This window comes from Pseudorca crassidens, chromosome 7 (genome assembly GCF_039906515.1).
Source record: "Pseudorca crassidens isolate mPseCra1 chromosome 7, mPseCra1.hap1, whole genome shotgun sequence".
Lineage (NCBI taxonomy): Eukaryota > Metazoa > Chordata > Mammalia > Artiodactyla > Delphinidae > Pseudorca > Pseudorca crassidens.
This window is the reverse complement of record NC_090302.1, coordinates 50,324,990-50,352,548: the sequence shown is the minus strand read 5'-3', so window position 1 is coordinate 50,352,548 and position 27,559 is coordinate 50,324,990. Positions and strand designations below refer to the sequence as shown.

Sequence of the window (27,559 nt, the reverse complement as noted above, 5' to 3'; positions counted from 1 at the left end):
AAGGAATCTAAACACAGCACTAAAGTTAGACATCAAATTACAAGAGAGGAGAACAAAAGAGGAAGGGAAGAAAAAGACCTACAAAAACAAATCCAAAACAATTAACAAGATGGCAGTCAGAACACACATATTGATAATTACCTTAAAAGTAAATGGATTAAATGCTCCAACCAAAAGACATAGACTGGCTGAATGGATACAAAAACAAGATCCATATATATTCTGTCTACAAGAGACCCACCTCAGATCTAGGGACACATATAGACTGCAAGTGAGGGGATGGAAAAAGGTATTCCATGCACATGGAAATCAAAAGAAACCTAGAGTAGCAATACTCATATCAGACCAAAGAGACTTTAAAATAAAGCCTATTACAAGAAACAAAGAAGGACACTACAGAATGATCAAGAATCAATCCAAGAAGATATAACAATTGTAAATATATATGCACCCAACGAAGAAGCACCTCAATATATAAGGCAAATACTAACAGCCATAAAAGGAGAAATCAACAGTAACACAATAATAGTGGGGGACTTTAACACCCCACTTTCATCAATGGACAGATCACCCAGACAGAAGATCAATAAGGAAACACAGGCCTTACACATTAAATCAGAGGGACTTAACCAATATTTATAGAACACTCGATCCAAACGCAGCAAAATACACATTCTTCTCAAGTGCACATGGAATGTTCTCTAGGATAAATCATATGCTGGGCCACAAAGCAAGTCTCAGTAAATTTAAGAAAATTGAAGTTGTATCAAGTATCTTTTCTGACCACAACACTATGAGATTAGAAATCAACTACAAGAAAAAAACTAAAAAACACAAACACATGGAGCTTAAACAATATGCTACTAAACAACCAGTGGATCACTGAGGAAATGAAAAAATACCTAGAGACAAATGAAAATGAAAGCATGACTATCCAAAACCTAAGGGATGCAGCAAAAGCAGTTCTAAGAGGGAAGTTTATAGCAATACAATCTTAGGAAACAAGAAAAATCACAAACAACCTATTCTTACACATAAAGCAACTAGAGAAAGAGGAAAAAACAAACCCAAAAGGCAGTAGAAGGAAAGATATAAAGATCAGAGCAGAAATAAATGAAACAGCAAAGATCAATGAAGCTAAAAGCTGGTTCCTTGAAAAGATAAACAAAGTTGACAAACCTTTAGCCAGACTCATCAAGAAAAAAAAGGGAGCAGACTCAAATCAATAAAATTAGAAATGAAAAAAGTTACAACTGACACCACAGAAACACAAAGGATAACAGACTACTACAAGCAACCATATGCTAATAAAATAGACAACCTAGAAGAAATGGACAAATTCTTAGAAAGGTACAATCTTCCAAGACTGAACCAGGAAGAAATAGAAAATATGAACAGTCCAATCACAAGTAATGAGATTGAAACTGTGATTTTAAAACTTCCAACGAACAAAAGTCCAGAAGCAGCTGGCTTCATGGGTGAATTCTATCAAACATTTAGAGGAGACTTAACACCTATCCTTCTGAAACTATTCCAAAAAACTGCAGAGGAAGGAACACTCCCAAACTCAGGCCAACATCACCCTGATACCAAAACCAGTCAAAGATACAACAACAACAACAACAAAAGAAAATTACAGGCCAATATCACTGATGCACATAGACGCTAAAATCCTCAACAAAATACTAGCAAACCGAATCCAACAATACATTAAAAGGATCATACACCATGATCAAGTGGGGTTTATCCCAGGGATGCAAGGATTCTTCAATATATGCAGATCAATCAGTGTGATACACCACATTAACAAATTGAATAATAAAAATCATATGATCATCTAAATAGATGCAGAACAAGCTTTTGACAAAATTCAGTACTGGTTTCTGATTAAAAACTCTCCAGAAGGTGGGCATAAAGAGAATGTACCTCAACATAAGAAAAGCCATAGATGACAAACCCACAGCTAACATCATACGCAGTGGTGAAAAGCTGAAAGCATTTCCTCTAAGATCAGGAACAAGACAAGGATGTCCACTCTTGCCCCTTTTATTCAACATAGTTTTGGAAGTCCTAGCCACAGTAATCAGAGAAGAAAAAGAAATAAAAGGAATCCAAATTGGAAAAGAAGTAAAACTGTCACTGTTTGCAGATGACAGGATAGTATACACAGATAATCCTAAAGATGCTACCAGAAAACTACTAGAGCTCATCAATGAATTCGGTAAAGTGGCAGGATACAAAATTAATGCACAGAAATCTGTTGCATTTCTATACACTAGCAATGAAAGATCAGAAAGAGAAATTAAGGAAACAATCCCATTTACCTTAGCATCAAAAAGAATGAAATACCTAGGAATAAACCTACCTAAGGAGGCAGAAGACCTGTACTCTGAAAACTGTAAGATGCTGATGAAAGAAATTGAAGATGACACAAACAGCTGGAAAGATATACCATGTTTTTGGATTGGAAAAATCAATATTGTCAAAATGACTGTAATACCAAGGCAATCTACAGATTCAGTGCAATCCCTGTCAAATTGCCAATGGCATTTTTCACAGAACTAGAACAAAACAATCTTAAAATTTGTATGGAGACACAAGAGACCTCGAATAGCCAAAGCAATCTTGAGAAAGAAATATGGAGCTGGAGGCATCAGGCTCCCTGACTTCAGACTTTACTACAAAGCTGTAGTCATCACAACAATATGGTACTGGCACAAAAACAGAAATATAGCTCAATAGAACAGGATAGAAAGTAACAGTGTGAACATGTTTTAGATTAATGAGAGTGAGCAGTCTCAACTATAAAACAACAAAAGGTACAACTCACAATAGGCTCAAATTACGAGATGTAATACTTTTAAACAGAATCCTCTTTGATATAGTTTCTTTCCTAATAATTTTCAGTCATTTCAAACTGTTTACTCAAGTATTTTCAGCCTCCAAATGAATGTGTTGGGCCACACAATCTCTGTGATCCCAACTGCAACCTTCTTAACTACTATTTTGGAGACACTACTATTGCCAGGCACTAAATGATATGTACAGAATTTGTGTATATCATGTATGTGTGTCTATTTGTACAGATACTATTTCCTCATAGAAAAGTTTATCACTTATAAAGTAGGGTTTATTACTCCCATTTAACAGATAAATAAGGTGCAAATATGATTAACTAACTTGCATAATGTCCTGTAGCTGTAATAATTAGAGAGAATCAATAGATTTAAGCCATTGTGTCTGACTGACCATGGTACTGCTTCCCCGTATATATCTTGGTACAGCTGTCAGGGGTTGAATTAGCTGCCTCTGAGCTTAAGTGGCTACCATTTTAGGTCCAGTATTTGCTGGACATATTTTTTCCTCCCCAGCCACAGGGATAGTGTGTAAAAATGCACACAGCATTCATGAGTTCCAGACCATGTTCAGGTTGCTCTGATTGGCTTCAGGCCTGATATACCACAGCACATCCCCAAAGCCCTGTGCACTTGGAGGGCAGGAGTGTGTCTTAGCCAGCGCTGTTCCCTTCAGAGTCCCTAGCACTAAGCTGTGATGTGGTAAGCGCTTGATAGATCTTGGTGTAATTTACATGTTGCAGGTCCAGGGAAGCAGATGTTCCTCACTGCAAAAGAATCAATTCCAGACCTAATGCCCTCCCATTTCTACCTGCATGTTTTCCAGGCACAAGTCATTGGAAGAAAGAATGAACTTGTTCGCAATCATGAGGCGCCATTATAAATTGATGCGAAAACTTAGTCTTACATCTGCTTTCTTTTTTTCTCCCCCAGTAAGTGAAAATGGTGACCACCTAAGCAGATGGATGAGGCAGGAACACGGTTGTGGGAGAGAAGTTTCTCCACTCCACAATTTCCCAAAGGAAACTGGGCTGAGCCCCACTACACACAGAGTCATCATCAACTGGACTTGGAGCCTGCGAGATGTCAGGGGAGCCTCGGCCGAGAGGCTGATCGGCAGATGTGATGTGAAAAATACCACACTCTTCTGTCATTTGCTGTTGCTTGCTGAACTGTGAAGAACTGCATGAACTCTATTTAAGCTGCTTTCTATACCATTGCCAATCACCTTTTTGGACTTGGAAGTGCTATTTTACTATTGACACTTGCATTGTTTCATTTTGCATGCATCCAGTGATTATCCATAAGCAACATATGTAATCTGCTTATATATTTTTAAAAAATCTATCCATGCAAAATGGTAACGTCTGAATTATGCTCTTTTTCAAAGTTATAATCAGCCCATGTCATTAAAAGTTTAAATTGGTTTCATATAAAGATCAGTGTAATAGGTCTGCATATACTTTATAGAAAATTAGCTTCTATAAAGATTTTTTCACTGTTTACTAGTGAAATGAGAAAAGCAAAGCTATTTATAAAAGGCCTTATGTCGTGTACATACATTGTCTTTGAAATATTTGTGATTTAGTTTATTGCTTGTAAAAGATTATATAATTTATTTAGTAAATACTATTGTAAACTATAGTTTTATTGAGAGAAATAAAATATTTTGTTCTCAATTGTGGTATTATATTAATTCAGGTGGTTTATGGTCTTTACATTTCTTTCTTTTGTTAATAAAAAAGAAGTAACTTAGATACCCATCATTTTTACATATTCTGGAATCCTAAATAAACTGACTCTCGTGATTGATGAAAATGGAGAGAAAATTACCCGGGCCCTGAGAAAAGACTCAATAGCAGATTCTGCTCAACTTGTTCAAGAGACTTTCCCAAATGTCCTGGTGTGTTAGTCAGCTTTCACTATGTTATGTTGTGGTGACAAACAATCCCCAAATCTCTGGATTGGGATCCAGAGCAACCCGTCTAGGACATGCCACGTTTATGGCAGAAGAAAAAATGTGATAGTGGAACCATGGGAGCTCGTAAAGCTTCTGCTTAAACATGGTTTACAGAACTCACAATCCACTGACCAAAGCAAATGACATTGACAAGTCTGTCGTCAAAGTGTTGGGAAGTGTACTTTTCACATAGGAATAGACTCAGCAGAGAGGGGCAATGAATATTTAAGCAGTTAATACATCTATAGTATCACATGAGTGTCCCAAGCAGCAGCAGGTTAAGAGATTGCATAATCATACACTGCAGAAAAAATCATTAGAAAACAAAAAGACATTCCAGATCAGTAAGATGCTCAGTGTAAAATACTTCAAGTTAAAGCAAGCTGGTTCTCATAAACAAACATAATATTAGCTTTTGTAAATACAGCTTGGAGCCATGGTGACTCAGTATAAGTATTAATTTCATCTGCAGAGTTGGTGCTGGGAATTTATCCTGGGTTGGGCTGTCAATGGGAAATTTTACTGAAGTGGATCGTGGAGGATTCTTCGCCTCTCTCTGCCTGGTATCCATATGTGCTAGCAGATGCCCGATCTTACTATAGGGGTTTACTTAGCTGCAGTCCTGCTCTTCCCCCTCCCATTTGTATCCATTTATCTAAGCAGGGGTCCTTAAGCCCAGGACCCATTGATTCTTAGGAGGGTCACAGATGGATATTAATAGGGCCATGAAATAATATACACAAGTTGGGTATGCCTTTGTGTATATGGGGGCTTTTTTCATGAAGAGAAAGACAATAATTTCCATCAAATTCACAGTGGCTTTGACCCAAGAACTGTTGAGAACCACTATTTTAAGGCTTAACTCAAATGCTATTTCAATGCCATGAAGCTGTCCATGATGCCCAATCCTGTCTCCCCACCGCGACCGTCACCCTTGACCAGTCTGCGGTCAACTCACCTGTCTCAGAAAACCTCAACACTTTGTACCTTCTTTTAAAAATTGAGGTATAATTTACATATAATAGAGTGCACAACTATTAATTGTATGGTGCAATGATGTTTTACATATATACACACACCCTTGTAAGCAGCACCTAGAACAAGAGATAGAGTATTTCCAGCTAACCTACAGGTTCTTTCATGCCCCCTCCCCATCAATACCTTTGGTAGGATTGATGCCTTCCCATCAATGCCCCAAAGGTAACCATTATTATTATTTCTATCATCATGGATTAGTTTTGCCAGTTCTTGAACTTCATATAGAGTAATAGAGTATGTCCTCTTTATCTAGCTTTTTGGTGTTATGTTGTTCAACACTGTATGAGAACCATTCATTTCATTGTATACAGTGAAAGCGCATTCTTTTTCATTGCTGAGTAGTATTCTGCCATATGATTATCCCACAATTTTCTACCCTATTGCTGACTGACATTTCGGTAGCTTCCAATTTGGGGCCATAAGCATGCGCACTGAAAGATAAATAATGAGTCCCTAGACCTCTTCCTCCACACAGTTCCTAGATGCATACAGCTTGACTTCTAGCACCCATACTGGGTGTGGAAGAATTTTCTCTGAAAAAACTATCACTACCAGGAAGTAGATGACCATATGCTAATTTGCCTAAGATAGTCTGAGTTTATGCCGGACACTCAGGCATGATAACAGTATATACTTTCCCTCTCAAAAATGTTCCACTTTTACCACAAATTATATAGTTACCTTACCGAGGGGGAAAGCTTAAAGGTAATAACACTGGAGATTTCCCTAACAACTGACTCAGCCAAGGCACCCTACAGTGAAGTTCCACTACACCCCCCACAGCCAGTGCTCACTCACATTTTAGTCCCCACTCAACGCACAGCCAACCAAATATCACAAGACATCAAAGGATATTCTCTAAAATGAGACTGAAATATACAAACAGAAAACTGCCGCTGGGGTAAACAAGGACTGCAAGAAGTAAACTTCAGAACAAAAATTACCATACATCTTCAAAGATAGTAAATTATACAGCATCCATGAAGCATGATCAGGATGCTGTGACAAAAATGAACATTCTTACAGATGGCCAAAAAGCACATCAAAAGATGCTCAACATTACTAATCATTAGAGAAATGCAAATCAAAACTGCAATGAGCTATCACCTCACACAGGGCAGAATGGCCATCATCAAAAAAATCTACAGGGCTTCCCTGGTGGTACAGTGGTTAAGAATCCTCCTGCCAATGCAGGGGACACAGGATCAAGCCCTGGTCTGGGAAGATCCCACATGCCACAGAGCAACTAAGCCCGTGTGCCACAACTACTGAGCCTGCGCTCTAGAGCCCACGAGCCACAACTACTGAAGCCCGTGTGCCTAGAGACCGTGCTCTGCAACGAGAGGCCACCGCAATGAGAAGCCTGTGCACCGCAACAAAAGAGTAGCCCACGCTCACCGCAACTAGAGAAAGCCCACGCGCAGCAACAAAGACCCAACGCAGCCAGAAATAATTGAATAAATTTTTTTAAAATACTTAAAAAAAATTTTTTTTAATCTACAAACAATGCTGGAGAGGGTGTGGAGAAAAGGGAGCCCTCCTATACTGTTGGTGAGAATGTAAATTGGTACAGCCACTGTGGAGAACAGTATGGAGGTTCCTTTAAAAACTAAAAATAGAACTACCATATGATCTAGCAATCCCACTCCTCAGCATATACCTGAAGAAAATCATAATTTGAAAAGATATATGCACCCCAATGTTCACTGTAGCACTATTTACAATAGCCAGGACATGGAAGCAACCTAAATGTCCACTGACAGAGGAATGGATAAAGATGTGGTATATATATATAATAGAATATTACTTATCCATAAAAAAGAACAAAATGATGCCATTTGCAGCAACATGAATGGACCTAGAGATTGTCAGACTGGGTGAAGTCAGTCAGACAGAGAAAGACAAATATCATCTGATATCGCTTATATGTGGAATCTAAAAAAAGGTTACAAGTGAACTTATTTACAAAACAGAAATAGAGTCACAGATGTAGCAAACAAACTTACAATTAACAGTGGGTAAGTGGGGGGAGGGGTAAGTTGGGAAATTGGGATTGACATATACACACTACTATACATAAAATAGATAACTAATAAGGACCTACTTTATTGCACAGGAAACTCTACTCAATACTCTGTAACGGCTTATATGGGAAAAGAATCTAAAAAAGAGTGGCTATCCTTTACATCATGTTGGAGTTAGTATTTTTGAAAACTTTGGGGACAAGAATGTGGAGGTGATACACATCAAGTTAGAAAATGAAAAAAAGGAACACAGATGACCAATTCTTCCTCTCCCCATTTCTAACCTTATAAGAACCCATACTAATTTTTTATGTGCTAGCTTCTTTACATACAGTATATCATTTAATAGGCACAGTGGTCTTGAGCAAACATAATAACCTGTATTATATATAAATAATAGAATGTATAAAGCACCTCAAAAATTTTGTAATTAAAAAAATTAAAAATTGGATATGTGTATATGTATGGCTGATTCACTTTCCTGTACACGTGAAACTAACAAACACAACATTGTAAATCAACTATACTCCAATAAAAACTTTAATAGATAAATAAATAAATACAGGGAGTCTAGCCAACCTTAAGAGCCCACACTTCTAACTACTATACTATATAACCTTGTATATGTAGCAACCTACATATGTATATAACCTATATATGTTATATAACCTCATATATGAAGGTTCTATGCAGACAAAATGATCACTGTGACAAAGGGAGAGATTTATGCAGGGAAAACGTAGAAAACAAAAAAAGATAGTTGCACTTTATATAAGAACTTAGAGCTGCATGTGTTAAATGAGAGTAAGAAAGTATGAAAACAGTAGGTGTTAAATAAAATTACAAGACTACATATTGAACTGATACATCTTGGCATGTTAATAAACCCATGGAAAAAGATCTAGGATTAGTGTAGCAGTTAAGAAAAATGAGATAGCATACCCAAATTTTTGCATAAGTAGATGGAATTAAATGCAAAAATAATCAGTAAGAATAGCATCTATGCATTGAAAAAACATTCAAGGACATGTGTTATGCTTCACCAAACAAAACAAGGCATTTCCATAATGTAAGCATCACAGAGGCATTTATTTAGTCTGTTAGTAAATACTTACTAACTAGGGATATCAATACTTATAGAATTTTCTTTTAATTTGTTTTATTTAAGTTAAGTTTCTTATACATGAAACAAAAATTAAATTGTAACATTCAAAATTTTTGTGCAGTGCATTTGCATTGCTAAATTTTATGGATCAAAATATTCCAGAAATCATACAAATTTAACTTTCTGTTTCCAGTTTTATAACAAAGAAAATGATAATTTATAATATTCATTGTTTGGGGCAGACAGATAATGATTTCAATATATATTTTAGTTTTTAAGTGATTAAATAAATATATGGAAAAAGAATGAACATTCTGAAAACATAAAAGAGCTCTTGGAAATTAAAAGCATGGTGGCAGAAATTAGGATCTAACTGAGAGCGTGGTTAGGAGATAAGATTCAAGATACATCCCAAAAAGATTAAAAATAGGTGAAACGAAATAAGAAAACTTGAAGACCATTCCACTAGAACCAATATCCAAATAATAGGACTTCCAGAAAGAGAAAATAGAGACAATGGATGTAAAAAAAGCCTCAAACAAATGTCAGGAAAATTTCCCAGAGCTAAAGGATGTGAGTTTCCAGATTGAAAGAGACTCTGAGCACCCAGAACAATGGATGAAAATGAACCTTACCATGCAATTTCAGACCACCAACGATGATGACAAGATTCTACAATCTTTCAGAGTAAAATTAATTTTATATAAAGGCTCAAGGCTCAAAATTGTATCAAATTTCTCAACAGCATACGGTAGCTAGAAACCAATGGAACTATGCCTTCAAAATTCTGAGAGAAAGGTATTGCTAACCTATAATTCTATACCCTGTGTATTAGTCAGTGTTCTCTAGAGAAACAGAATAGTAGAGACATAGACATGGATAACAGATTTATTTTAAGAAATTGGCTCAGACAACTGTGGGGAAAGACAATTCTGAATTTCACAGGGCAGGTTGTCAGGCTGGAAACTCAGGCATGGGTTAATAGAGCAATCCTGAGGCAGAATTTCTTCTTTTCAAGGACACTTCAGTTTTTGCTATAAGGCCTTCACTTGATTGGATCAGGCCCACACATGTTATTATGGGTAATCTCCTTTACTTAAAGTCAACAGATTAAAGATCTCAATTACATCTATAAAATTTTTTCACAGCAATACCTATATTAGTTTTTGATTAAATAAATGGGTGCTCTACCCTAGCCAAGTTGATACATAAAATTAATGATCACACCCTGGAAAACCAATTAAAAGTGAGGGTAGAATAAAATTATCTATGAAAAATTCATTTCCATCCTCCCTTTATCTAGAAACTCCCCAAAGATGCGTTTAACCAAAATGAGATAGTAAATCAAGAAACAGAAAGCCATGAAATAGAAGGCCATTGGATCCAGAAATCAAGAGATCCAACGCAAGAGGAAGGAATCGCCAGGATGAACATAAAGGGAAATCCCAACATGGCAACAATGGAGGAGATCTATAAATAAATCACTCCAGATTGGAGTAGGTCAGATGGCTCTAGACACAACTTCTCCAAGAAGGTAAAGATACCCAAAAGACTTATAAAGTAAGGACAGAAAATTAACTCTAGGTATACTGTATCTGAGCCTGGAGCAGGGGGCAAAGGGGTAGGGGTGGGGAAGGTTATTAACAGAAAAAAAAAAAAAAAAACTGGTGAAATCTGAATAAAGTCTGAAATTTAGTTAATAGTATTATACAAAAGACAACACTGAGTTTGGAAAAATAATATTAGCATCTTATGTAAGTATGACTCAAGAGAAACTGGGTAAATGGTATATAGAAACTCTGTCCTAGGGAATGCCCTGGTAGTCCAGTGGTTAGGACTCGGTGTTTTCACTGCCACGGCCTGGGTTTGATCCCTGGTTGGAGAACTAAGATCCCACAAGCCATATGTGGTGCTGGGAACACTGGACAGCTACATGTAAAAGAATGAAATTAGAACACTCCCTAACACTATACACAATAGTAAACTCAAAATGGATTAAAGACCTAAATGTAAGACCAGTCACTATAAAACTCTTAGAGGAAAACATAGGAAGAACACTCTTTGAGATAAATCACAGCAAGATCCTTTTTGATCCACCTCCTAGAGAAATGGAAATAAAAGCACAAATAAACAAATGGGATCTAATGAAACTTAAAAGCTTTTGCACAGCAAAGGAAACCATAAACAAGACGAAAAGACAACCCTCAGCATGGGAGAAAATATTGGCAAATGAATCAACAGACAAAGGATTAATCTCCAAAATATACAAACAGCTCATGCAGCTCAATATCAAAAAATCAAACAACCCAATACAAAAATGGGCAGAAGACCTAAATAGACCTTTCTCCAAAGAAGACATACAGATGGCCAAGAGGCACATGAAAAGATGCTCAACATCACTAACTACTAGAGAAATGAAAATCAAAACTACAATGAGGTATCACCTCACACTGGTTAGACAGGGCATCATCAGAAAATATACAAACAATAAATGCTGGAGAGGGTGTGGTGAAAAGGGAACCCTCTTGCACTGTTGGTGGGAATGCAGATTGATACAGCCACTATGGAGAACAGTATGGAGGTTCCTGAAAAAACTAAAAATAGAATTACCATACGACCCAGCAATCCCACTACTGGGCATATACCCAGAGAAAACCATAATTCAAAAAGACACATTCACCCCAATATTCATTGCAGCAGTATTTACAATAGCCAGATCATGGAAGCAACCTAAATGTCCATTGACAGATGAATGGATAAAGATGTGGAATATATATACAATGGAATATTACTCGGCCATAAAAAGGAACAAAATTAGGTCATTTGTAGAGACGTGGATGGACCTAGAGACTGGCATACAGAGTGAAGCAAGTCAGAAAGAGAAAAACAAATATCGTTTATTAACGCATATATGTGGAATCTAGAAAAGTGGTACAGATGAACCAGTTTGCAAGGAAGAAATAGACACACAGATGTAGAGAACAAATGTATGGACACCAAGGTAGGGGAAGGGGGAGTGGGATGAATTGGGAGATTGGGATTGACATATATACACTAATATATATAAAATAGATAACTAATGAGAACCTGCTGTATAGCACAGGGAACTCTACTTCATTTTGCTGTACAGTAGAAACTAACACAACATTGTAAAACAACTATGCCCCAATTAAGAAAAAGAAGAAGAAAAAGAAAGAAACTCTGTTCTGTCTTTGCAAATTTTCTGTAAATCTGATATTATTTTCAAAGAAGTTTATTAAAACTGAAAAAGAAATGAGCAAGAGATTTAAACAGACACTTCAAAGAAAATATATGATTGGCAAATAAGAACAAGAAAAGATGCTCAACATCATGAGTCATTAGGGAAATGCAAATTAAAACTATAATGACATGCTACTACACATATATTAAGATGGCTAAATTTTTGTAATTGACAATACCAAGTGCTGATGAGAATGCAAGGCAATTCTAACTGCCATACTTTGCTGTTGGGAATGCAAAATGGTACAGCCACTAGGGAAAAATGTGTCAGTTTCTAATAAAGTTAAACATACCCTTATCATATGACTCAGCAATTCAACTCCTGGTATTTACCTTAGAAAATTGAAAACTTAGGTTTGCATAAACATTTGTACATGGATGCTCATAACAGCTTTATTAACAATCACCAAAAACTGAAAACAACCCAAATGTCCCACAATGGGTGAATGGATAAACAAACTGTGGCTCATTCACACAATGAAATGATACACAGCGATAAAAAAGAAAAGAACTATTGACACACTCAAAAATATGGATGAATCTAAAAGGCATTATGCTGAATGAAAGAACCTAGACTCTACAGGTCACTTACTGTATGAATTCATTTATATGACATTCTAGAAAAGGCAAAATGATGGGGTTAGAGAACAGGTCAGTGACTGCCAACTAAAATAGGGGAAGCATGAGGCAATTTGGAGGGCAAAAGAACTGTCCTCTATCTTGATTATGGTTGTGGTTACACAAAATTACATATGTGTTAAATCTCATAGAATTGTTCACCAAAAGAAAAAATTAAATTTTACCGTATGTAATTTTTTAACCAGTTAATTTTAAAACATACGTAAAATAGACTATTAAAACTCTTAGATGGCAGAAACTAACACACCATTGTAAAGCAATTATACCCCAATAAAGATATTAAAAAACAAAACAAAACAAACTCTTACATGTTGTCTCATGGTAACCACAAAGCAAAAACCTACAGTAGATACACAAATAATAAAGAGAAAGGAATCTAAATATACCACTTAGAAAATCATTAAATCACAAAAGAAGAGAGCAAAAGAAAGAAACAAAGGAAATATAAAACAGCCAGAAAACAATTTTTAAATGGCAATAAGTCTGTATCTATCAACAGTTACTTTAAATGTAAATGACCTAATTTCTCCAGTCAAAAGAGGTAGTATGGTTGAATGGATTAAAAAATGATAATAAGGCCCAACTATATGCTCCCTTTAAGAGACTCACTTCAACTCTAAGGATACACAGACTGAAAGTGAAAGATGAAAAGAAAAATATTCCATGCAAATGGAAACTGAAAGAAAGCTGGGGTAGCTATACTTATATCAGAAAAAAACATAGACTTTAAGATAAAGATTGTAATAAGAGACAAAGAAGGTTATCATGTGATGATAAAGGGGTCAATCCAACAAGAGGATACAACATTTGTAACTATTTATGCACCCAACATAGGACTACCTAAATATATAAAGTAAATATTAACACATTATTGACTGGCGGATTTTTGCAGAAACAAACACCTGTGGCCGTAATACGTCTCCAGCAAAAATGTGTTAACAGACCTAAAGGGAGAAATAGACAGCAATACAATAATAGAAGAGCACTTCAACACCTCACTTTTATCGATGGGTAGATCATAAAGACAGAAAATCTATAAAGAAACACTGGACTTAAACTACATATAAGACCAGACAGACTTGACATTTTCAGATCATTCTATCCAAAAGCAGCAGAATACACATTTTTCTCAAGTGTACAGGGAACATTCTCCAAGATGTCATATGTTAGGCCACAAAACAAGTCAATAATTTTAAGAAGATTGAAAAAAGTCATGCATCTTTCCTGACCACAATGGTATGAAAATAGAAATCAATGACAAGAAGAAAATTAGAAAATTCTCAAATACATGGAGATTAAACAACATGCTCCTGAACAACAAATGGGTCAAAGAAGAAATGAAGAGAAATCAAAAAAATATCTAGAGACAAATGAAAATGGAAATACAACATATCAAATCTTATGGCATGCAGCAAAAGCAGTTCTAAGAGAGAAATTCATAGTGATAAATGCCTACGTTAAGAAACAAGAAAGGGCTTCCCTGGTGGCTCAGTGGTGGAGAATCTGCCTGCCTGTGCAGGGGACACGGGTTTGAGCCCTGGTCTGGGAAGATCCCACATGCCGCGGAGCAACTAGGCCCATGAGCCACAACTACTGAGCCTGCGCGTCTGAAGCCTGTGCTCCGCAACAAGAGAGGCCACGATAGTGAGAGGTCCACGCACCGCGATGAAGAGTGGCCCCCCCCTTGCCGCAACTAGAGAAAGCCCTCACACAGAAATGAAGACCCAACACAGTCAAAAATAATTAATTAATTAATTAATTTTAAAAAGAAACAAGAAAGAGGGACTTCCCTGGTTGCACAGTGGTTAAGAATCCGCCTGCCAATGCAGGGGACATGGGTTCAAGTCCTGGTCCAGGAAGATCCCACAGGCTGCAGAGCAACTAAGCCTGTGCACCACAACTACTGAGCCTGCGCTCTAGAGCCCATGAGCCACAACTACTGAGCCTACGTGCCACAACCACTGAAGCCTGTGAACCTACAGCCCATGCTCTGCAACAAGAGAAGCCACCACAATGAGAAGCCTGCACACTGCAACGAAGAGTAGCCCCCACTTAGTGCAACTACAGAAAGCCCGTGAGCAGCAATGAAGACCCAGCACAGCCAAAAATAAATAGAAAAATAAATAAATTTATTTTAAACAAAAGAAACAAGAAAGACCTTAAACAACCTAACTATACATCTTAAGGAACTAGAAAATTAAAAACTAAGCCCAAGTTAGTAGTAGGAAGGCAATAACAAAGATCAGGGGGAAAAAAATGAATGAAATAGAGACAAGGAAGACAATAGAAAAGATCAATGAAAGCAAAAGCTGGTTTTCTGAAACAATAAACAAAGTAGACAAACCTTTAGTTCAACTTTCCAAGAAAAAAGAGGAGTCAAAAAAATAGATAAAATAGGAAATGAAAGGTATTACAACTGATACCACAGAAACACAAAGGATCATAAGAGACTAGTATGAACAATTGTATGCCAACAAATTCGACAACCTAGAAGAAATGGATAAATTGCTAGAAACCTACAACCTACCAAGACTGAATCATTAAGGAATAGAAAATATGAACAGACCAATTACTAAGAAGATTCAATCAGTATCCAAAAACTGCCCAACAAAAGTCCAGGCTTTCATTCGCTGGCTTCACTGGTGAATTTGACCAAACACTTAAAGAATTGATACCAATCCTTCCCAAACTTCCCAAATGTTAGCAAGGATGTGAAGAAAAGGGAACCCTTGAACACTGTTGGTGGGAATGTAAATTGGTGCAGCCACTATGGAAAACAGTATGGAGGTTGCTCAGAAAATTAAAAATAGAATTACCATATGATCCAGCAACTCCAATCCTGGTTATATATTCAGAAAAATCAAAAACACTAATGCAAAAATATACATACACCCCAATGTTCATAGAAGCATTATTTACAATAGCCAAAACATGGAAGCAACCCAAGTGCACATCAACATATGATTAGATTAAGACGATGTGAGACATAAGATAGATAGATAGACATAGATATAGATATACAGATATAGATATATATCATGAAAAAGAATGAAATACTGCCATTTGTAGTAACATGGTTGGACCCAAAGATTATGCTTAGTCAAATAAGTCATACAGAAAAAGACAAATACCATATGATATCATTTATATGTGGAATCTAAAAAATAATACAAATGAATGTATATACAAAACAGAAACAGAGTCACAGACATAGAAAACAAACTTGTGGTTACCAAAGGGGAGAAAGAAGTGGGGAGGGACAAATTACGCATATGGGATAAACAGATACAAACTACTATATATAAAATAGATAAGCAACAAGGATTTACTGTATAGCACAGGAAACTATACCCATTATCTGTAATTACTTATAATGGAATATAATCTGATAAATATTGAATCACTATGCTGTACACCTGAAACACTGTATTTTAAAGCAACTATACTTCAAATTTAAAAAATCAAAAAGAGAAAAAAATCAAAGACAATGAAAGAATTCTGAAGAGAAGTTACATACAAGGGAAGTCCTGTAAGATTATTGGCAAATTTCTCCACAAAAGCTTTTTAGACCAGGAGATAATGGGATGATATATTCAAAATACTGAAGAAAAAAAACTGTGAACAAAAAAATCTATACCTAGTAAAACTGTCCTTCAGAAATAAAGGAGAGATAAAGACTTTCCCAAACAAACAAAAGCTGAGGGAGTTTATCCTCATTATACCTGTCTTATAAGAAATGCTAAAAGGGAGTCCTTTGAGTGGAAATAAAAGGACTTTAACATCATAAAAATTTAAGAAGGCAACCTAAAACTCACTAGTATGGTAAATATATAGTCAAAGTTAGATTCTATAATATTGTATGGTGGTGTGTAATTCACTTACTACTCTAATTTAAAAGTTAAAAAAATGTAAAAACCAACAAGGACCTACTGTATAGCACAGGGAACTCTGCTCAATATTATGGAGCAATCTAAATGGAAAAAGAATTTGAAAAAGAATAGATACATGGGGCTTCCCTAGTGGCGCAGTGGTTGAGAGTCCTCCTGCCGATGCAGGGGACACGGGTTCGTGCCCCGGTCCAGGAAGATCCCACATGCTGCGGAGCCGCTGGGCCCGTGAGCCATGGCCGCTGAGCCTGCGCGTCCGGAGCCTGTGCTCCGCAACGGGAGAGGCCACAACAGTGAGAGGCCTGTGTACCGCAAAAAAACAAACAAACAAACAAACAAAAAAAGGATGCATGTATATGTATAACTGAATCACTTTGCTGTACACCTGAAACTCTCACAAGATTGTTAATCAACTATACTCCAATATAAAATAAAAAGTTTAAAAAAAAATGTAAAAATAACCATACCTACAACAGTCTGTAGTTAGTTATATAATAGAAAACAATATGATCATTAATGATCTAAAATGTGATGGGGAGGAGAAGTAAAATTGGAAAGTTAAGGAACTCTATTGAAGTTAAGTTTTTATCAGTTTAAAATAGGATGTTAGGGCTTCCCTGGTGGTGCAGTGGTTAAGAATCTGCCTGCCAATGCAGGGGACACAGGTCCGATCCCTGCTCTGGTGCGTGGGCTTCTCATTGCAGTGGCTTCTCTTGTTGCGGAGCACAGGTTCTAGGTACATGGGCTTCAGTAGTTGTGGCATGCAAGCTCAGTAGTTGTGGCTCACTGGCTCTAGAGTGCAGGCTCAGTAGTTGTGGCACACGGGCTTAGATGCTCCGCGGCATGTGGGATCTTCCCAAACCAGGTCCAGATGGCTTCACTGGTGTATTTTACCAACATTTAAGGAACTGATGCCAATACTTTTCAAACTCTCCCCCCAAAATCAAAGAGGTGGAAATACTCCCAAACTCATTTTATGAGGTCAACATCACCCTGATACCAAAGCCAGGAAAGGACACTACCAGAAAAGAAAACTATAGGCCAATATCCCTGGTGAATATAGATGCAAATATTCTCAGCAAACTACTAGCAAACTGAATTCAGCAGCGTATTAAAAGGATAATACACAATGATCAAGAGGGATTTACCCCTGGGATTGAAAGATTGTTCAACATACACAAAATCAGTGAGATAAATCACCATAATAGAATGAAAGAAACAAATCATATGATCATCTGAATAGACAGAGAAAATGCATTTCACAAAATTCTAAACCCTTTCATGATAAAAATTCTTGACAAATTAGGTATAGAAGAAATAGACCTCAACATAATAAAGACCATATATGACAAGGCCACAGCTAACATCATACTTGATATGGAAAGGTTAAAAGCTTTTCCTCTACATCAGGAATAGGACAAGGGTGCCCACTCTAACCACTCCTATTCAACATGGTACTGAAAGTCCTGTCCAGAGCAATCAGGCAAGAAATAGAAATAAAAGGCATCAGAATTCGAAAGGAAGAAGTAAAACTGTCTCTGTTTGCAGGTGACATGATTTTATATATAGAAAATCCTAATTATTACACCAAAAAAAAAAAACTGTTAGATCTAACCTACAAATTCAGTGAAGTTACAGGATACAAAACTAACCTACAAAAATTAGTAGCATTTCCATGCACTAATCACAAATTATCTTAAAAGGAAATTTTTTAATGATCCCATTTACAATAGCATCAAACAGAATAAAATAGAGACCCATCCAGCTGGTAACAGAATTCAGGTCACAGTGATTAGTTACCATAACAGGAGGAAAACCAAAGGTCAGGCAGTTCATTTCTGAAGAGACCAGAGCCCACAGCTAACCCCAGATGTTGAGCATGAGGTGGGGGCAGAGACAGCCCTTCTGACCAGCTGCAAAATAATCTCTGAAAAAGCTGGGTTCAAGATGGCAGGGTAGAAGGACATGCTCTCACTCCCTCTTTTGAGAACACCAGAATCAAAACTGCTGAACAATCATCGACAGGAAGACACTGGAACTCACCAAAAAAGATACCCCACATGCAAAGACAAAGGAGAAGCTACAATGAGATGGTAGGAGGGGGAACTATCAAAATAAAATCAAATCCCATAGCTGCTGGGTGGGTGACTCACAAACTGGAGAACACTTATACCACAGAAGTCCACCCACTGGAGTGAAGGTTCTGAGCCACACGTCAGGCTTCCCAACCTGGGGGTCTGGCAACAGGAGGAGGAATTCCTAGAGAATCAGACTCTGAAGGCTAGCGGGATTTGATTGCAGGACTTCAGCAGGACTGGGGGAAACAGAGATTCCACTTTTGGAGGGCACACACAAAGTAGTGTGAGCATTGGGACCCAGGGGAAGGAGCAGTGGCCCCATAGGAGACTGAACCAGGCCTACCTGCTAGTGTTGGAGGGTCACCTGCAGAGGTGGGGGGCAGCTGTGGCTCACCAAGGGACAAGAACACTGGCAGCAGAAGTTCTGGGAAGTACTCCTTGGAGTCAGCCCCCCCCAGAGTCCGCCATTAGCCCCACCAAAGAGCCCGGGTAGGCTCCAGTATTGGGTTGCCTCAGGCCAAACAACCAACAGGGGGGGAACCCAGCCCCATCCATCAGCAAACAAGTGGATTAAAGTTTTACTGAGCTCTGCCCACCAGAGCAACAGCCAGTTCTACCCACCACCAGTCCCTCCCATCAGGAAACTTGCACAAGCCTATTAAATAGCCTCATCCAGCAGAGGGCAGACAGCAGAAGCAAGAAGAACTACAGTCCTGCAGCCTGGGAAATGAAAACCACATTCACAGAAAGACAAAATGAAAAGGCAGAGGGCTATGTACCAGATGAAGGAACAAGATAAAACCCCAGAAAAACAACTAAATGAAATGGAGATAGGCAACCTTCCAGAAAAAGAATTCAGAATAATGGTAGTGAAGATGATCCAGGACCTCGGAAAAAGAATGGAGGCAAAGCTCGAGAAGATGCAAGAAATGTTTAACAAAGATCTAGAACAATTAAAGAAGAAATAGAGATGAACAATACAAAAACTGAAATGAAAAATACATTAGAAGGAATCAATAGCAGAATAACTGAGGCAGAAGAACGGATAAGTGACCTGGAAGACAGAATGGTGGAATTCACTGCTGTGGAACAGAATAAAGAAAAAAGAAGGGAAAGAAATTAAGACAGCATAAGAGACTTCTGGGACAACATTCAACGCAACAGTATTCGCATCATAGGGGTCACAGAAGGAGAAGAGAGAGAGAAAGGACCCAAGAAAATATTTGAAGAGATTATAGTCGAAAAATTCCCGAACATGGGAAAAGAAATAGCCACCCAAGTCCAGGAAGTGCAGAGAGTTGATACAGGATAAACCCAAAGGGAAACATACCGAGACACATAGTAATCAAATTGGCAAAAATTAAAGACAAAGAAAAATTACTGAAAGCAGCAAGGGAAAAATGACAAATAACATACAGGAGAACTCCCATAAAGATAATAGCTGATTTCTCAGCAAAAACTCTACAAGCCAGAAGGGAGTGGCATGATATACTTAAAGTGATGAAAGGGAAGAACCTACAACCAAGATTAGTCTACCCAGTTAGGATCTCATTCAGATTCGATGGAGAAATCAACAGCTTTACAGACAAGCAAAAGCTAAGAGAATTCAGCACCAGCAAACCACCTCTACAACAAAGGCTAAAGGAACTTCTTTAAGTGGGAAACATAATAGAAGAAAAGGACCTACAAAAACAAACCCAAAACAATTAAGAAAATGGTAATAGGAACATACATAATGATAATTACCTTAAATGTAAATGGATTAAATGCTCCAACCAAAAGACACAGGCTTGCTGAATGGATACAAAAACAAGGCGCATATATATGCTGTCTAAAAGAGACCCACCTCAGACCTAGGAACACATACAGACTGAAAGTGAGGGAATGGAAAAAGGTAGTCCATGCAAATGGAAATCAAAAGAAAGCTGGAGTAGCAATACTCATATCAGATAAAATAGATTTTAAAATAAAGAATGAAAAAATAAATAAATAAATAAAATAAAGAATGTTACAAGAGACAAGAAAGGACACTACGTAATGATCAAGGGATCAATCCAAGAAGAAGATATAACAATTATAAATATATATGCACCCAACATAGGAGCACCTCAATACATAAGGCAACTGCTAACAGCTATAAAACAAGAAATCGAGAGTAACACAATAATAGTGGGGGACTTTAACACCTCACTTACACCAATGGACAGATCATCCAAACAGAAAATTAATAAGGAAACACAGCTTTAAATGACATGGTAGACCAGATAGATTTAATTGTTATTTATAGGACATTCCATCCAAAAACAGCAGATTACACTTTTTTCCCAACTGCACTCAGAACATTCTCCAGGATAGATCACATCTTGGGTGACAAATCAAGCCTCAGTAAATTTAAGAAAACTGAAATCATATCAAGCATCTTTTCTGACCACAACGCTATGAGATTAGAAATCAATTACAGGGAAAAAAACGTAAGAAACACAAACACATGGAGGCTAAACAATACGTTACTAAATAACGAAGAGATCACTGAAGAAATCAAAGAGGAAATCAAAAAAATACCTAGAGACAAATGACAATGAAAACACGATGACCCAAAACCTATGGGATGCAGCAAAAGGAGTTCTACGAGGGAAGTTTATAGCTATACAAGCCTACCTCAAGAAACAAGAAAAACCTCAAATAAACAATCTAATCTTACACCTAAAGAAACTAGAGAAAGAACAAACAAAACCCAAAGTTAGCAGAAGGAAAGAAATCATAAAGATCAGAGCAGAAAAAAATGAAATAGAAACAAAACAATAACAAAGATCAATAAAACTAAAAGATGGTTCTTTTTTTTTTTTTTTTTTTTGCAGTACACGGGCCTCTCACTGTTGTGGCCTCTCCCATTGTGGAGCACAGGCTCCAGGCGCGCAGGCTCAGTGGCCATGGCTCACGGGCCCAGCAGCTCCGTGGCATGTGGGATCTTCCCGGACCGGGGCACAAACCTGTGTCCCCTGCATTGGCAGGAGGACTCTCAACCACTGCACCACCAGGGAAGCCCTAAAAGCTGGTTCTTTGAGAAGTTAACCAAAATTGATAAACCATTATCCAGACTCATCAAGAAAAAGAGGGAGAAGACTCAAATCAATAAAGTTTGAAATGAAAAAGGAGAAGTTACAACAGACACCACAGAAATACAAAGCATACTAAGAGACGACTACAAGCAACTCTATGCCAATAAAATGGACAACCTGGAAGAAATGGAGAAATTCTTAGAAAAGCACAACCATCCAAGACTGAACCCAGAAGAAATAGAAAATATGAACAGACCAATCACAAGTAATGAAATTGAAACTATGATTAAAAATCTTCCAACAAACAAAAGCCCAGGATCAGATGGCTTCACAGGCGAATTCTATCAAACATTTAGAGAAGAGTTAAGATCCATCCTTCTCAACCTCTTCCAAAAAATTGCAGAGGAAGGAAAACTCCCAAACTCATTCTATGAGGCCACCATCACCCTGATACCAAAACCAGACTAAGATATTACAAAAAAAGAAAATTACATACCAATATCACTGATGAATATACATGCAAAAATCCTCAACAAAATACTAGCAAACAGAATCCAACAACACATGAAAAGGACCATTCACCATGATCAAGTGGGATTTATCCCAAAGATGCAAGGATTCTTCAATATATGCAAATCAATGTGATACACCATATTAACAAATTGAAGAATAAAAATATATGATCATCTCAATAGATGCAGAAAAAGCTTTTGACAAAATTCAACACCCGTTTATGATAAAAACTTTCCAGAAAGTGGGCATAGAGGGAACCTACTTCAACATAATAAAGGCCCTATACGACAAACCCACAGCAAACATCATTCTCAATGGTGAAAAACTAAAAGCATTTCCTCTAAGATCAGGAACAAGACAAGGATGTCCACTCTCACCACTATTATTCAACATAGTTTTGGAAGTCCTAGCCAAGACAATCAGAGAAGAAAAAGAAATAAAAGGAATACAAATTGGAAAAGAAGAAGTAAAACTGTCACTGTTTGCAGATGACATGATATTATATATAGAGAATCCTAAAGATGCCACCAGAAAACTACTAGAGCTAATCAATGAATTTGGCAAAGTGGCAGGATACAAAATTAATGCACAGACATCTCTTGCATTCCTATACACTAATGATGAAAAATCTGAAAGAGAAATTAAGGAAACACTCCCATTTACCATTGTAACAAAAAGAATAAAATACGTAGGAATAAACCTACCTAGGGAGACGAAAGACCTGTATGCAGAAAACTATAAGACACTGATGAAAGAAATTAAAGATGATACAATCAGATGGAGAGATATACCATGTTCTTCGATTGGAAGAATCAATATTGTGAAAATGATTATACTACCCAAAGCAATCTACAGATTCAATGCAATCCCTATCAAATTACCAATGGCATTTTTTACAGAACTAGAACAAAAAATCTTAAAATTTGTATGGAGACACAAAAGACCCCGAATACCCAAAGCAGTCTTGAGGGAAAAAAACAGAGCTGGAGGAATCAGACTCCCTGACTTCAGACTATACTACAAAGCTACAGTAATCAAAACAATATGGTGCTGGCACAAAACCAGAAATATAGATCAATGGTACAGGATAGAAAACCCAGAGATAAACCCATGCACCTATGGTCAACTAATCTATGACAAAGGAGGCAAGGGTATACAATGGAGAAAAGACAGCTTCTTTAATAAGTGATGCTGGGAAAACTGGACAGGTACATGTAAAAGAATAAAATTAGAACACTTCCTAACACCATACACAAAAATAAGCTCAAAATGGATTAGAGACCTAAATGTAAGACTGGGCACTATAGAACTCTTAGAAGAAAACATAGGAAGAACACTCTTTGACATAAATCACAGCAAGATATTTTTTGATCCACCTCCTAGAATAATGGAAATAAAAACAAAAATAAACAAATGGAACCTAATGAAACTTCAAAGATTTTGCACAGCAAAGGAAACAATAAACAAGACAAAAAGACAACCCTCAGAATGGGAGAAAATATTTGCAAATGAATCATCAGACAAAGGATTAATCTCCAAAATATATAAACAGCTCAGGCAGCTCAATATTAAAAAAACAAACAACCCAATACAAAAATGGGCAGAAGACCTAAATAGACTTTCTCCAAAGAAGACATACAGATGGCCAAGAAGCACATGCAAAGCTGCTCAACATTACTAATTATTAGAGACATGCAAATCAAAACTACAATGAGGTATCACTTCACACCAGTTAGAATGGACATCATCAGAAAATCTACAAACAACAAATGCTGGAGAGGGTGTGGAGAAAAGGGAACCCTCTTGCACTGTTGGTGCAACATTCCCTCTGTTGGGAATGTAAATTAATACAGCCACTATGGAGAATAGTATGGAGGTTCCTTAAAGAACTAAAAATAGAATTACCATACGACCCAGCAATCCCGCTACTGGTCATATACCCAGAGAAAACCATAATTCAAAAAGACACATGCACCCCAGTTTTCATTGCAGCACTATTTACAATATCCAGGTCATGGAAACAACCTAAATGCCCATCGATAGACAAATGGATAAAGAAGAAGTGGTACATATATACAGTGGAATATTACTCAGCTAAAAAGGAACGAACTTGGGTCATTGGTTGAGACGTGGATGCATCTAGAGACTGTCATACAGAGTGAAGTAAGTCAGAAAGAGAAAAACAAATATCGTATATTAACATATGTGTGGAACCTAGAAAATGGTAGTGATGAACCAGTTTGCAGAGCAGCAAGTGAGACACAGAAGTAGGGAAAAAATGTATGTACATCAAGGGGGGAAAGAGGCAGGGGTGGGGGTTGTGGTGTGATGAATTGGGAGATTGGGATTGACATGTATATACTGATGTGTATAAAATGGATGACTAATAAGAAAATATAAATAAATTAAACATAAAAAAAGAACCTAGGGGCAGGACAGGAATAAAGATGCAGACGTAGAGAATGGACTTGAGGACACAGAGAGGGGGAAGGGTAAGCTGGGACAAAGTGAGAGAGTGCATGGACTTATATATACTACCAAATGTAAAATAGATAGGTAGTGGGGAGAAGCCTCTTAGCACGTGGAGATCAGCTCAGTGCTTAGTGACCACCTAGAGGGGTGGGGTGGGGTGGGGAGAGGGAGATGAAAGAGGGAGGAGATATGGGGATATATAAATAAATAAATATTTTAAACAAATAAAATACCTAGGAATAGATTGAACCAAGGAGGTAAAAGATCTCTACTCTGAAAACTACAAGACATTGATGAAAGAAATCAAAGGTGACTCAAATAAATGGAAAGGTATCCCATGTTCATGGATGGGAAGGGTTAATATAGTTAAAGTGTCCATATTACCCAAATCCAAATGCAATCCCTATCAAGATTCCAATGGCATTTTTTTTAAAGTGGAAAACACAATCCTAAAATTTATATGGAACCACAAAACCCTGAATAGCCAAAGCAATCCTGAGAAAGAAGAATAAAGCTGGAGGCATCATGCTTCCTGATTTCAAGCTATATTATAAAGCTGTAGTAATTAAAACAGTATGGTACTGGCATAAAAACAGACACATAGGCCAATGGAACAGAATCGAGAGCCCAAAAATAAACTCATGCATATATATTCAACTTGGACAAAGGAGCCAAGAATACTCTTTGGAGAAAGACAGTCTCTTCAATAATTGGTGCTGAGAAAACTGGATATTCATGTGTAAAAGAATGAAACTAGACCCCTGTCTTACACCACCCAAGAAAAGCTAACTCAAAATGGATCAAAGACTTAAGTATAATACCATAAAACTCCAAGAAAAAAAAACAGGGAAGGGCTTCCCTGGTGGCGCAGTGGTTGAGAGTCCGCCTGCTGATGCAGGGGACGCGGGTTCGTGCCCGGGAAGATCCCACATGCCGCGGAGCGGCTGGGCCCATGAGCCATGGCCTCTGAGCCTGCGCGTCCGGAGCCTGCGCTCCGCAACGGGAGAGGCCACAACAGTGAGAGGCCTGTGTACCGCAAAAAAAAAAACAAAAAAAATATGATTCAACGATCCCACTTCTGGGCATATATCCAGAGGAAATGAATACAGGATATCAAGGAGATATATGAACTCCCATGTTTATTGCAGCATTATTCACAATAGCCAAGGTAAGTAAACAACCTAAGATCCATCGATAGATGAACGGATTAAGAAGATGTGGTACATATATACAATGGAATACTGTTCAGCCATGAGAAAGAAAGAAATCTTGCTATTAGTGACAATATGAATTTGCCTTGAGGACATTATGCTAACTGAAATAAGTCAGAGAAAGATAAACACTGTATGATATCACTAGCATGTGGAATCTAAAAAAGTCTAACTTGTAAAAACAGAGCGTAGAATGACGGCTACCAGAGGCTGGGGGTGGGGGGGATTGGGAAACAGTAGAGATGTTGTTTAGATGTACAAAATAATCCTGGAGATCTAATGTGCAATATAGTGATTAAACATAAAGATATTGTATTGTAGATAAACTTGATAAGAGACTAGATCTTAAGTATACCCACCACAAAAAAATTGATAATTATGTGACATGATAAAGGTATTAGCTAATGTTACACTTATTACCATTATATCAAGTCAACATGTTGTATACCTGAAATTTACATAATCTCAATTATATCTCAATTAAAACAGTAAAAATTAAAAGCTTCTGTACAGCAAAGGAAACCATTAATAAAATGAAAAGGCAACCCACAGAATGGGAGAACACATTCGTAAATCATGTATCTGTTAAGAGATTAATATGCAAAATACATAAGGAACTCATACAACTGAATAACCAAAAAAATCTGATTTTAAAAATGGGCAGAGGGGGCTTCCCTGGTGGTGCAGTGGTTGAGAGTCCACCTGCCAATGCAGGGGATACGGGTTCGTGCCCCAGTCCGGGAAGATCCCACATGCCGTGGAGCAGCTGGGCCCGTGAGCCATGGCCGCTGAGCCTGCGCGTCCGGAGCCTGCGCTCCGCAACGGGAGAGGCCACAGCAGTGAGAGGCCCGCGTACCGCAAAAAAAAAAAAAAAAAAAAAAAAGATTAAAAAAAAAAAAAAAATGGGCAGAGGAACTGAATAGTTATCTTCCAAATATATACAAAAGGCCATCAGGTACATGAAAAGTTGCTCAACATCATTAATCATCAGGAAAATGAAAATCAAAACTACAATGAGATACCACCTCATACATGTTAGAATAGCTATTCTAAAAATACAAGTGATAACAAATGCTGGCAGGGATGTATGGAAAAGGGAACCCATGTTCATGGATCAGCAGAATTAATATTGTTTAAATAGCCATACTACCCAAAGCCATCTACAGATCCAACACAATCCCCATCAAAATAACAAAGGCATTCTTCACAGACATAGAAGAAACCATCCTAAATTTTGTGTGGAACAACAAAAGACCTTGAATAGCCAAAGCAATGCTGAGAAAAAAGAACAAAACCAGATGTATCACACTCTCTGATTTCAAACTACATTGCACAGCCATAGTAATAAAACAGTATAATATACACTGGCACAAAAATTGACATATAGACCCATGGAAAAGAATAGAGAGCTCAGAATTCAATCCTGGCATATATGGTCAATTAATATTCAACAAGGG

At 37.4% G+C, this 27,559-nt stretch overlaps 1 protein-coding gene and 1 long non-coding RNA gene across 5 annotated transcripts in view; one reads left to right on the top strand and one right to left on the bottom strand.

Moving 5' to 3' along the window:
• PIP5K1B (phosphatidylinositol-4-phosphate 5-kinase type 1 beta) overlaps positions 1-4,534 on the top strand; it is a 326,914-nt gene extending 322,380 nt beyond the window's left edge. For all 4 annotated transcript variants that reach the window (XM_067744231.1, XM_067744230.1, XM_067744228.1 and 1 more), the window contains one exon: positions 3,789-4,534. In XM_067744231.1, the coding sequence (XP_067600332.1) occupies positions 3,789-3,791 (3 nt within the window). In that variant the 3' untranslated portion in view covers positions 3,792-4,534. The remainder of the gene's footprint in view (positions 1-3,788) is intronic.
• LOC137227798 (uncharacterized) overlaps positions 1-27,559 on the bottom strand; it is a 123,436-nt gene that overhangs the window by 13,662 nt on the left and 82,215 nt on the right. The gene's annotated exons all lie outside the window — the stretch shown is intronic.